The 13,215-nt window shown below is 39.2% G+C and overlaps 1 protein-coding gene across 1 annotated transcript in view; it reads right to left on the bottom strand.

Annotated features, from left to right (window-relative positions):
* The window catches only part of LOC141962534 (von Willebrand factor D and EGF domain-containing protein-like), a 185,895-nt gene extending 172,979 nt beyond the window's left edge, over positions 1 to 12,916 (bottom strand). Inside the window, exon 1 of the mRNA XM_074910812.1 lies at positions 12,535 to 12,916. Coding sequence (XP_074766913.1) covers positions 12,535 to 12,631 — 97 coding nt within the window. The 5' untranslated portion in view covers positions 12,632 to 12,916. The remainder of the gene's footprint in view (positions 1 to 12,534) is intronic.
* Between the last annotated feature and the right edge of the window lie 299 nt (positions 12,917 to 13,215).

Here is a 13,215-nt window from a genome sequence, read left to right as displayed (position 1 = left end):
CAAGAAGGACACTGAGGTGCTGGAGCACATCCAAAGCAGGGCAGCAAGGCTGGTGCAGGATCTAGAGCACAAGCCTTATGGGGAGCGGCTGAGGGAACTGGGGGTGTTTAGCCTGGAGAAAAGGAGCCTCAGGGGAGACCTTATCACTCCCTACAACTACCCGAAAGGAGGGTGTAGTGAGGTGGAGGTTGATCTCTTTTCTCAAGTAACAAGTAATAGGACAAGAGGAAATGGCCTCAGGATGGACCAGGGGAGGTTTAGATTGGATATCAGGAAAAATTTCTTCACCAAAAGGGTTGTCAAGCATTGGAAGCAGCTGCCCAGGGAAGTGGTGGAGTCACCATCTCTGAAGGAATGTAAAAGATGGGTAGATGTGGCACTAAGGACATGGTTTAGGGGTGGACTTGGCAGTGCTGGGTTAACAGTTGGACTTGATGATCTTGAAGGTCTTTTCCAATCTAAACGATTCCATTATTCTGTTAAATGGGTTTGAAAGAAGCTTGGATCTGTATACCAGATATCTGTGATGACAAAAATGAAATTCCACTTAATGGGTACTTTTTCCCTAGTTTTGCAGCTCAATTCTGGTTTGCTTCACTCTCTTACCTCACTGAGAGACCTAACAGAAGCCAAGACAGGATGGAGTTTCTGTGAATAACGAAAGTGAGACCGTAAGGTGAAAAGAAAAACATGAGAATATATACATAAAGCTTCTTCATGGTAATCGCGTAGTATAAGTGGTATGTTAAACTCAAGGGACCAATTTTACGCAGTGGCTCTCCTACAAATGCTGTTCTGCTATTTGGTGCTGTCTGTTATTGTCAGCTTACATGTGCCTTCACAGCTTTACTTGGGTTTCAAATGAACAATGACACACTGATGAGTTTTCTGGGCCTTTATTTCCCAGTTCCCTGAACTATGGGCTAGTGGCAAAATCACACTGATAAAATCTTCCAGATGCCTTATCTGAGTTTCAGAAATAAATAACTTGTTGGGTTCACTCTTGAACTCTTTCACAGAATAGATCACTAGGGGTCACCAGCAAGAAGCAAAACTTTGTATTTAATCTGGAATGCTTATAAATTTATACAGTGTTTTTCAGCTAATCTTTTAGAGGGGATAATTTAGCTTTCAAAAACCAAGACAAATTATTTTTCTAAGACGACAGGTATTTCCTACTAATGAAAATGCCATTATAGAAGGCCCATGTTAAAAAGAGGAAAAAAAAGGCTTGTGTGCAATTTCTCACTCACATAATTGCATGCTGATACTGAAAAGACACTGTGATTTGAAACTTTAAGCTAAAATAAGATGCCTGCTCTTATGGTTTAGTAACCTTTGTTAGAATACTGGCTAATATAGCAGTATGAATTTTCATTTTTCAGGAGGGCTTAAACAAAGCAGTAATGATTTCATTTTGCTAAAATTTCACTGCAATATCCTTAAGTTTATAATTGTAGAAATATAGGTTACAGTTGTTCAGAATTTGCTCCAGCTCTATGCTTGCAAATCTTAGAAAATATATCGCATGAGGTTATGAGAGGCTTATCCAAGGATGCCTGAAAGGGCAGCCTGCTCAGGGAGCAAGAAAAATATCTTAGTCTACTTTGGGAGAAAAGAACAAAGATAGCATGGGTGGAGTTCAGTGGGGATTTGAGGAAGTATTTGGCTCAGCACTATTTTATTGCTCTTCTATTAGTTTGTAGTGCTGAGCAAAGGCAAAGTTTCCCGGTGAATATTCAGCCAACAGTCAGTCTGGTTTTAACAAAAAACTGAGAACAAGTCAGGAAACACCTCATTTACCAAAGTACATATATTTCTGTATTTTTCCAGTGTCTTGCTGCCTGTCACAGCAGAGGTCAGTGTCTTGCAGGAGCATTTGGATGTAGCGAGAGCAGAGTTCTGCCTGTGCCCAGCAAAGCTCCATAGTTCATACTCCTGCCAGTTCACATTCATGCATATTCTTCTGTGATTTGTCTTGTCCTCTTTCACTCTAGCTTAAACTGACATTGTTTCCCCCTTGAATGTATATATTTTATAGCTAATGAAAAAGCTCAGGAAATATAACTGTCCCTTGTATTGATTTTGCTTTTATATAGTGCCTTTTCCCCAAATGGATGCCAGAATGCACTCTTAAAATCAAACTATATAGAACAATAATTTCTACCAGAATGGAAAAACATGGCAGCAGCTTAACAGCGCACTTTAGTGCTAGACAACACTTTAGGAAATGAAGGTGGCTTTAAGGAGAAGGAATAATCTTGTGGCCTTGAAGAAGTTATTAGATATTGGTATGGAGCAAGACCTGGAGCAGCCCTTCCCACCCCCAGCCACCTGCACTGGATGAGGGCGGGGAACGCCTCACCAGCCCCTTGCTCAAACCCTCTGATGTTAGACGATGCATGTTCCCAGGCATATCTTATAGGCTGAAATATTATTTAAGCTATGAGGGCTCTTCAGACATCAGATCTCAGTTCATGTAACAAACAGTGCAGCAGCCCCCAGCCCTTTGTGCAGACTTTACTCAGAAATATCCCTGTTTGTCTGCTGTGCACCTGCTGCCCCCAGCTTCAAGACCCTCACCAGAGCCTTCCAAATTAAAGATTTCTTTGCTTTCAGTAAAATTATGATTTCTGTAAAGCAAAAATTAAGTTCACTTAATCTTGCTTTTTTAAATGTAAATTATCCAATTCCCTTCTGCCCTCTTTATAACATAAAACGATAGGGGATACAGGATATTCCGTAGCTTTCTTTTTGCAGAAAAGGGCCTTTGATTAAAAAAAATGGTTGAAAAACATTGTGTTAGAACATGGCTTCATAAGCACAAATGAACATAAATCATTCCTTCCTCCATTGTTGGGACTTGCAAACAAGTATCATTACTAATATTGAAATTTACTGCCCGTTTTATTTAGCTTGTTCATTGTTTTAAAAAATATATCCTTGGGTTACAGCTGGTCAGGAATTTTAAGTGTTGATTATTTTATATGCTGTTAGTGAAAGTTTTCATAGAAATGTGTAAGTTTTGAAAAGACTTCTACTTTTTTTGGGGGTACAGGTTTCATCTTAGGAAGGCTCATGCATTTGGGTGTATGGTTTTAAACAAAAAACCATGTATTGATCAACTGAATGTTCAGTCTGTCTAACTCTGTACTGGAACTGCTTTATTATTATTTTTTTTTTTTTTAATAAATAGCAAACATACATTACACCATAGAATGAATGAACCTGCTGTTCACTGCACTTATTTATACCTTTACAGTAGACGAACACATGGGAGACTGACACTGAAGCTCTTATTCCCAGATGTATTTAATTACTAATAGAAAGTGAAACAATTCAAATAAGAGATCTAAAGATATTCTCTCCGGCTTAATCGATAGACCGGTTCTGAAGGCACTTGTCTGTGACAGAAGAGATTGATCCAGCTCTTCTATCCTAAAACACAACATCTTTTCTGTCAGAAGTGATTAACAAAATATCAGGCTATCAGTTAGCACTTCAGTTTTTTCCCAGCTCTGTCTCAGTGGGAAAGTAAATTTTTAATTGTTTTCAATTGTTAAAGCAATCAGACAGAGAAAAAACCTTCCTGTGCGGATCAACAGCAGTTACTCAACCTGAAGTGGGTTATCTTTGGAAAGTCATATAGTCTATAAACTGTTGTGCAGATAAGTACAGAGTTCGGCTGTAACAGCCGTGAGCCCCTGATGGAATTCAGAGGCAAAAATCCCACTTAATGGGTGGATTTGTATGGCGTATTTTTTGAAACCATCATAACTTTTCTTGCAGCATTTCTGCATCACTAATTTTAGTGATAATGAAGCAGTGGTAACAGTGGTGGCCAAAATGGTGTTTCCTGTGCTTATGTACACATGGGGCCACCAGTGCTACCCTTCCCAGGACTGCAACTTTTTAGCTTGTTGTTCAGTTTAGGCCCTTGAAAGCAATATCAGTATTAACATATTTTAAGGCTGTGAAAGACATACTTGATCCCTGTGTGCTGACCAGCTACAAGGTTTTAAATCTCAGAACCTCACCAAAGGGTCTTTCAGAAAGCCTGTGCTTCACTACCAGGGGAGGATTTCTCAGCAAACCTGATTAAAAGAAGGCAGAATAAAGTTGTCTGCGTCAAGGGTCTTAAAAATATAACATCCAATACCATCACAAAACCCAGATTTTTGGGAGACAACTTGTTTTCCAGATCATCATTGCATATACAAGTACTATTTAGTGTCTCTGCCACCAGCCTGAGTGGTAAAGCTCCTTCCAGCGCAGTTTTTTGACCTTGTGAATACTTCTGTGCCAGGGCCCTTGGGAGCTGCACAGGCTTGGCCAGGCACAGCTCACCAGGTCCCCTTGTGTTCTGTTGGCACTTAATGAGGATGCTTGGTATTCTCAGAAGGCAATCTCCAAGCTCAGACTTAAGACAGAAGATAACGTTGTTTTGAAACAGTAGATGAATAATATTGTCAGGAGTGTATTAAGAGAAAGTGTCTACATACCCATGCAAAGAGTATAGGTGATAGCAAACACAACAGGAAATTACAGAATCATAGAATGGTTTGGGTTGGAAGGAACCTTAAAGGTCACCTAGCTCCACCCCCCTACCCTGGGCAGGGCCACCTTCCACTAGCCCAGGTTGCCCAAAGCCCCGTCCAACCTGGCCTTGAACCCTTCCAGGGAGGGGGCAGCCACAGCTGCTCTGGGAAACCTGTGCCAGGGCCTCACCCCCCTCACAGGGGAGAATTTCTTGTATCTGCCTTCTATACCTATCTTCTATATTCTATATCTATATTATCTTCTATATCTATCTTCTACCTCCTATATCTATCTTCTTATATTCTAAATCTACCCTCTTTCAGGATAAAACCATTACCCCTCATTTATCCCTACACTCCTGATCAAGAGTCTCTCCCCATCTTCCCTGCAGCCCCTTTCAGCCCTGGGAGGCCGCTCTAAGGTCTCCCCGGAGCCTTCTCTTCTCCAGGCTGAACCCCCCAACTTTCTCAGCCTGTCCTCATAGGGGAGGTCCTCCAGCTCCTTGAGCATCTTCATGGCCTCCTCTGGACCTGGTAGAGCAGGTCCGTGTCCTTCATCCTTCTTATGTTGGGGGCCCCAGAGCTGGACGCAGTACTCTAGGCAGGGTCTCATGAGAGCAGTGTAGAGGGGGAGAATCACCTCCCTCGACCTGTTGGTCACACTTCTCTTGATGCAGCCCACGATATGGCTGGATAACAGACATTATGAAGCAACAGGAATAACTGCAGGTGATTTTCATGACTAAGATAGTTACTGGAAAATATGAAAAAGGAAGAAGTGAAGAAATGGGAGTGGGTAGTAGATTTATGATTTATGTCCAAGCTATTTGTATTGCAAGGCAGCAATCATGTCAAGAGGAGAAAATAGTTGTGAAATTCCTCTGGGAGAGGTATAGCTTGTGCTGGGATCATAGTCTGCAACTCACATCCAGCTATCCTGAAGTACATCAGTATCCTTAAGCCTAATGCCCTCACACAGCACACAGCTGGGGACAGGGATCATCCGAGCCCGAGTGCTTCTACATGGCCATAGTCATGACTATGATATCTTAAGGATATCACTCTCCTGTGAGGTGTATCGCTGTGATCAGGATCACACTGGTGCTGTGCTGGGTGGCCAGAAGCAGGTCCTGCCTGGCACCGTTGTGGCAGACACTGACCCACGGGGCAGGGCAGGCCATTCCCTGCACAGGTATCTCCACGCAGGGAGTGGAGGATGAACAAAATCTATTTTTGCTCCAGACTGGGAATGCTTCAAGCTACTCCAGCTGTCCCAGTGTAACTGTTTAGTTATTAGGGATTTCTTTTACAGGATCAATTGAAATAACTAGTCCAGGCAAAGGACTCGGAATGATTTGAATCTGAAGGGTTCCTATATTCAACAATTACAAGTGAGACTTTTAAGGGATATTATATGAGAAAAGAAGCCCAAATACTTCAGGAATGCTATGGTGCAAGGGTGGCACTTACAAGACTCTGCTGGATTAAAAAACAGCTCTGGGCTGGCTATGGCCTAACTAAAGGATAACTTTCTTTTACCTGTATTTTTATTCTGTTTTATACATACTCAGAAAATGAAATGTCCACATATTTAGCACTTGAAGAATGAACTGCAAGCACACTGGTGTAGGAAAAAGCCTCCTCTTCATTTTCTTTGTATTTCTCACAAAAGAAAAACAAGGAATTAATTAGGTTTCACCCTCTTTATGGTTTTGTTGCTAGCTCTAATCTTAACAACTAATAAAAACACAGAGCAAATGGTTCTGTGAATTTTCTTTTTTTTTTTTTCTCTAGCCCGTTTAAGAAGAGAACAGAGCTGATGGTAAGGTAGCCTGAATGAATCACAGTATCTATGCTGTGTTCCTAAGGGAGGCAGAGTCACAGTCAACTAATTTTATAGTATACCCATAGTTGATTATAAAGTAAATAATTGGAGGAAAGGGACTAAGAAGACTATTAAAAATAATCTCTGAAAGATGTTTGCGAATCTGCCTGTTCTTGTAGCTGGACCAGATCAACAAATAACGTATCTGACTAATTCAGGGAGGTCTAATAATGCTAATTCTAAAGAAATTTTTCATTATTAAATTATGAACTACAGAATGTTAGCTTAGCTATTAAATAAAGTAGTGACTGAGTTTGACCTCCCTTTGCTCTTCATATAGGTCTGTAGAAAATCAGTGAGCTAAAATTCCATTAAAAGTTTGCATGACAGACAAACATGAGCAAAACACAATTTTAAAGGGAGATGAGAATCAAGCAGGAACTGACATAAGACAGGCTTCTTTCTGTAAAGAAATGGTCTAGTTCAGATCCCAAGCCATTCTTCACATTTACCATTAAACTCATTATAGAGCTATTAATTCAGGAATTTCTGAGAACCCGCTTTTCTCTGTATCATCTTCTAGATTTCTTCCATAGACTTTTACCTTCTGAGATAAATTAAACATAACTTAATCAGCCATTTAAAAAATGAAGAGAAAGTAAGACTGTGGGTCTGGGATGGGAACGCTATGCCTTTTCTTATTAGCATAAGGAGGATGAAAAGTTGGGTATCCACCAGTTCATGGAAAGTGCAGGAGCTAGTGAGCTGATGAGGCATTAGCAAGATCCTACATGAGAGACCATTTACTGAAACTGTCAACACACAAAACTGTCAAGGGACAGTTGAGTTGTAAAATGCTCCAGCTACCACAGGAGATGCATTACATTATTGTGGTATACAGATAAATTGCTATCCAGCTTGTGGAAGCTGCTTTGTGAACAAAATAGGAGAATAAGATAAACTCATTCTCAATTGATGAATTAATATAAAACCAGCAAAAGGAGCAGAGCAGACTACTACAATCCCTCAACTATATTAGGCAATCAATTTTTTTCCTTTCAATATGTAGAATATTCCCTTGCGGCTCCCTGTGGATGCCATGCAGTGTGAACACAGCAATCAAAGTAATAGACGTCAGAATAATCAAAATAATATGTGTCAGAAAGAAGCAAATGAGTACATACATTCATTAAGTAAATCTCCGAAGAGCTCAACACACAAAACTCTTTCCAGAAAAGCTGTACAAACAATTGCATGCACTAACACATGGTTTTAGTGGTGTTACGAAGTAAGATGAAAAATATTCTTCAAATTAATCCACCTTTTCCGATTTCCCCATAAATAATCTCTATTTAGAGCAAAACAAACAGTGTAGCTGCCAAAATGAAATTAATAAAGGTCATAACTGAAGGTAAAATACACTATTTCAAAGAAAACCCAAAAATCATTAAAGAAGCAATATATGCTGCCAATCAACTGTTAAAGACAGTATCCATTTTTTGTAGTGGATTGGGCATCAGCAATGTCCCACACTAAACCTCCATCTGTGAGGTGACAAGAAAGACACTTCATCCAGGAAGAAAGCAGCCAAAAATCAGAACAAACCTACAAAAGGTCAAAGAAACAAATTTGCAGACAAAATCAGACAAACCAGTAGTCTGGCTGCCTTGAGAACTTTCCCTAACAAACTAATCAAAGTGGTAGAGCAGAAACCCAGTGGAAAAAAAGAAAAAAAAAAAAAAAAAAATCAAAATGGTATTTCTCACAATATTCTCAGACTTTTGAAGCAGCAAGACTAGGTCACAGAAAAATTGGAGGAAATATATTGGAATGAAAGAGCTATTTTCAAAGCCAGAATTGTTTTATCAAGCTACAGTAGTGGTCTAGGAAGAAGTAGGAACATACAGAAAAGAAATTATGTCTCTAATGAAATTAGTGCAGGAATGACTTTTCCTTCTTTTCTTCAACTGTGTTTGTATGATAAAGTAGAGATAACATTTTGGAAGTGAATATATCCTTTCCTGATTGATGTCAAAGGGGATTTGGAGGAAATTTCAAGTACAGGTCATCTAAAATATGTTAAGCAGTCTAAAGCCCAACAACAATACTTTGTGCCCCTTGAGTTTGTGTGTGTAGTCATTTGACCTCAGAGTTTACAAGGAAGATGGAGAAAGGTTCAGCATTTTTATTACACTCCTATTTACTATATTTGCTTTCATTTCAGTTACGAGTTGTGCTGCAGTTAATGGGGCTGGGTTGTGGTTCACGAGGCCTCAGTACAGATCTCAGCTCCACCAAAAGGATTTTCTGCATGACCTTGAGCCACTTCACGTCTCCATCCCATCTGTAAAACAGAATGATGATGCTTCCTCTCTGCAGCAATTTGTCTTGTCAATTTAGGAACAAACACTGATTTGTCTTGACTACTTGCAGCTCCTATCGATTGCAAAGGAAGTTAGATGTATACAATACCTCTTCGGATTTGTCATTTGGAGACAAAATAACTTTGAGGAACTGGACCATTAAAACAAGCATTTTGGCCGTGAAAGTCCTATACCGTTATGAACAGCATCTAATAAAATGATCCTCAATTTTAGTACATCACAGAGCAAGAAATAGCTGTTAAGGAGTTTAAACAGTGTACACATTTGTCAGGTCAATGGGAAATAGGCAAATCCTTGAGATGTAGTAGAAAGGCAGCCCTCTCACACCAAACATATTTTGTAAGCCTGTGTCACCTTGATATTTGGCAGGGAAATAATTTGTAGCTCACGCATTTGCCTTTAATCTTCTAATGAAAATTAATGATTGTTTTCAAAGTCCTAAAACCCAGCAGTGACATACTGATACTACTCAGGAGATACACAAACACATTCACTATAAGGTGAAAAAGGTTCCCTTACCCCCAGACTGCAACAGCCACCTAATTTTGCCTTTCTTACAAAAGAACTGTCCCTGCACTAAGCATAACCCTGTTGTCTTTCAGATAAAAAGCAGAGGAACAAAAAAGTTGTCAGCCAACAGAAATCATTGTATAGTTCCTCCTACTAGCTTCTCTTTGACGACACATAATCAGATAAAGTCGAATTTCACTCTTAGTTCAAACAATATGAATTGGCTTAATCCCAGACCATGAGGCCAATGGGGTTACTTGATGTTGACGGTTACTTGATGCTGACAAAAACTTTAAAAAGAGGGAAACAAAACATTAACCTATAAAGAGCTTTTGATAATTAAAAATAATATCAGGAGAGAAACATGCCGTAAATGTTGTTCCTCTCCATTTGGGAATTGTTACTTCTTATTTGCTGTGGCCAGGGAGTCTTGGTTTTACTTCCATAGGAAAGCATTCAGCAGGGTATTTTTTGTTTGCACAGTGCTATAAATGTCTGTTGTGCTTTCCACAGAGAAAAGACCTGGAGCCAGAACAATTCCAGTGTAATTTCAAAAATCACTAAACACACTCATGGCCCAAGAGCTTGATCCCTGCAAGCTGTTTCCAGGCCAGATACCCTGAGGCTTCCCTGGGGGTGTCTTCACCCCCCCTGTGCTTGGGGACCCAGAGGGTGGTAGGAGCTGTAGGGCTCTGGGGGGTTGCTGGGGACCTGGGTGATGTGTTTGAAACCTGAGCAAGGATGGGACGGTTTGTCGTCTGTGGTAGATACATGAAGCGGGTGGGAAAGGTCCTGAATAGTTTGAAATATCCCTTTTGAGATACTCATGGGGAAATGTTCTCTCATTTCCAGAAGATTTTTGCTTAAATCATGGAAAGTCCATGGCACTCAGATTTTATAGCAGAAGCTCACGGTGAGATCATGGGTTGCTTGTGGGCAGCACACAAAGCAGATTACATACTCTGATTTTCATTTCATTCTTCCAGTGAAAGCAAGATCAGGGTTTATAAAAATGAAAGACATACCGAGTAATTTTTGCTAGACTATTCTCATTTACTTTCTTAAATCAAATTAGACCATTCGGCCCATTTGAGAATAAACCGTCTTTTCCTGCTGGCTGTAGGCACCTACCCTTCCCCTGACACCATCCTTCCTCTTTTCTTTCTTCACCTCAGGATATGCTCGAACTTTTTCTTATATGTTTCAGAGTTGAGGAAAATCCACTTGCAAACAATTAATTGTATCTGATTTTACCATATAAGTAACACCTTGCAGTGAAGCTCCAGTGGATTTCATGAGCTTCAAGGGAAGCTGGTGCCTTTGCAGGAAGCTCATATCTAAATTATAAACTTTTTCAATTATACATTACGAAAAGGCTCCAGAGGGGATGGGGAGCAATTCCATCTCGATGGTGATGTTACAAGCAACCATCTATTTTAAGATAAATACTTTTGTCTAAAATACCTCTTTAAAAAAATTCTATTGTCTTTTTCTTTTGATTGACTTATTTACAGAATTTCATCTGAGCAGTCTGACAAGCTCTGTGTTGTGTCAGCCCTCCCACATCTATGATTCACTGAGTTGCTTTTGTCCCTGATGCTTTACTTAATCTACCAGAAAGCAGCTACAGACGTTACTGGTAACCCTTTCATGTTTCTCAGTCACAGGAAATGATGTAAAAACCCCAAATAATGAGAATATACTCAGTCACAGGGAGCTTCGTTCCCTAAAATAAGACTGCAGAAGTTGATTAAGTTAATTCCATGGTCTTTAAAGGACTTTTTCTTCTTCTCCTTAACAAGGCATCTGCAAAAAGCTGTTTGGGCAGACGTTCCTTATTCATAGTTAAATTCTTATGGGATTAGTAGGTTTGTTAGAGTACAAAAGTAAACAGCATATGGCTCTGTTAATATCCTTATAATGCCACACCACAATCTGTCAGAATGTAAACTTTTTTCAGCAGTTTCCTTTACCTCAAGTTCACATTATGAAAAAAAAAAAAAACCCAAACAAAAAAAACCCAAAAACAAAACCAAAAAAAGCTTTATGAATCCTTCCATATCACCTAAGAGACAGAAAGCTATTTCCTAATTCTTGTTTTGTGTTCCCAGTTTAATAAGTATGTCTATACATATTACCTTCAGTAACAAAAATACAGTGGCAAATACAGTTACTTAGTTACTAGGAGTTAAAAAGTCATTTCCCCTTGATGAAAAGCTTGTTCTATTAGATAAGTAGCTGCTACACTCCATAAAACTGGCAACCCTTCAAAAGTTTTCAGAAATTAAAGGCACTGTTTGAAGATAAAGGAGATAAAGTCATTTGCCTTGTGTTTAGTCCTGCAAACCTTTCTGGGTGATCCTTTGATATTCAAATGAAGAGTGCTTTAAATTGTTTTATCTTCACTGAGCTAATGAGTGGTGGCTGACAATCAGTTTTAAGACTAGTTGAAACTCTACTGGAATTAAATTTTGTAAAATATTGCAAAGTATTTCCATTAAAGGGGGGGGGGGGGGGGGGAGTCCCCCACAGACAACACCACGCTCTGGTCCTACCACTTTTCTCAATATTTTTATTAACTCTGTTTTTACTAGTTGAATAATGTCTAATGTGATTTTCAATGTATGCCTGCAGTAGATTAATAAAGCTGTATAAACAAGCTACATATGTAAAAACTATGTCCTCTTCGAACTCTATGCTAGAGTGAAACAAGCCTTACATTTAATGTGTACAGTAGTAGAAAAATTACTTATGAACTTTTTATTGCCAGAGACTGTATAGCTGTGTATTATTATATGTGTAAGTAACTAACCTATAATGTTGCTCTGATATATGCTGTATATACTTCTTTCCTTAGAGGAATAGATTCTTATTTTAAAGCTTTTTCTTCTTTTATGGTTCATTTTGTATATTCCATTTATGGGAAAACATTATGAATATTCTTTAAATCACTTTTTTTCTAGTAGGAAATAAGAATCTTCACAGGATTGTAATTTGTTTATTAAAAAAAAAAAAAAAAGAAAAAAGGAAAGTGCTCTAATGGACAATAAATATTGTGTGTTGTAAGCAAGCTTCGTTATCACTGTGACCTTCATTACCTTATAAGTTGTTTATTTTAATTCCATTCTATTTTGGAGACTTTTTTCTAATAATAGCCCTGTATCACTCTAAACCCACATTCAAAAGTAAATGTAAGCAAGATTAACTCAGTTTAAAATACACATGAACTCTATCCCCCAAATGACTATCAAATAATTAAAAAGTACAAAATCCTTACCTAATGGAGCTGACTCTGTGCTAATGGCCAACAAGGGAATCCAACAGAGGTAGGCAACAAGTTGGAGATGCTGATGGAAAGGAAAGGGCTGCTGCATATTGTCCAAGATAGATTTTATCCATGCATCTGCAGTTGCTTAGAAGTTAACTTTTGAAGTAATAAACTTTGCAGGAAAAGCCATCAGCCTGCCTGCCTGTTTCAATTTTTTTTTTTTTTTCTTTCTTTCATTCTTTTCAATCCATTCTATTGGAGAGGGCTTAATGTGTCATTAATCCCAGAATTTCCAAGAGGGAAGCCCTCCAGCTATACACAAACCACACTCACCCACCCACATCTACAGATCAGCGGAGGAGCACATGTGTCCCTGCAGCTGCTCCGGCTGCAGCTGCTCTGATTTACACACCCGGTAACACACCCGCGCACACGCGGAGGGTGAGAACAGCGTGTACCCTCCGTGTCGGTGGCAGGAGGGAATCCTCCCGAAATTAGGGTTGTAAACCAAACATGCCTGCTCAGGGGGATTTTAAAGCAGACAACACTAACTTCAGATGATGGCAGTCATATCTAACATGGTGTTTGTATGAGAGGGATTTAAAAAATGGTAAAATAGAAGCTTGCAAATAGTTTGTTTCTCACTTCGGATTTCTGGAGGTTTCACTTAAGCAGTCAAACACTTTAAAT

Source organism: Athene noctua, chromosome 7 (assembly GCF_965140245.1).
Source record: "Athene noctua chromosome 7, bAthNoc1.hap1.1, whole genome shotgun sequence".
Taxonomy (NCBI): Eukaryota; Metazoa; Chordata; class Aves; order Strigiformes; family Strigidae; genus Athene; species Athene noctua.
This window is presented reverse-complemented; position numbering and strand designations above follow the sequence as displayed.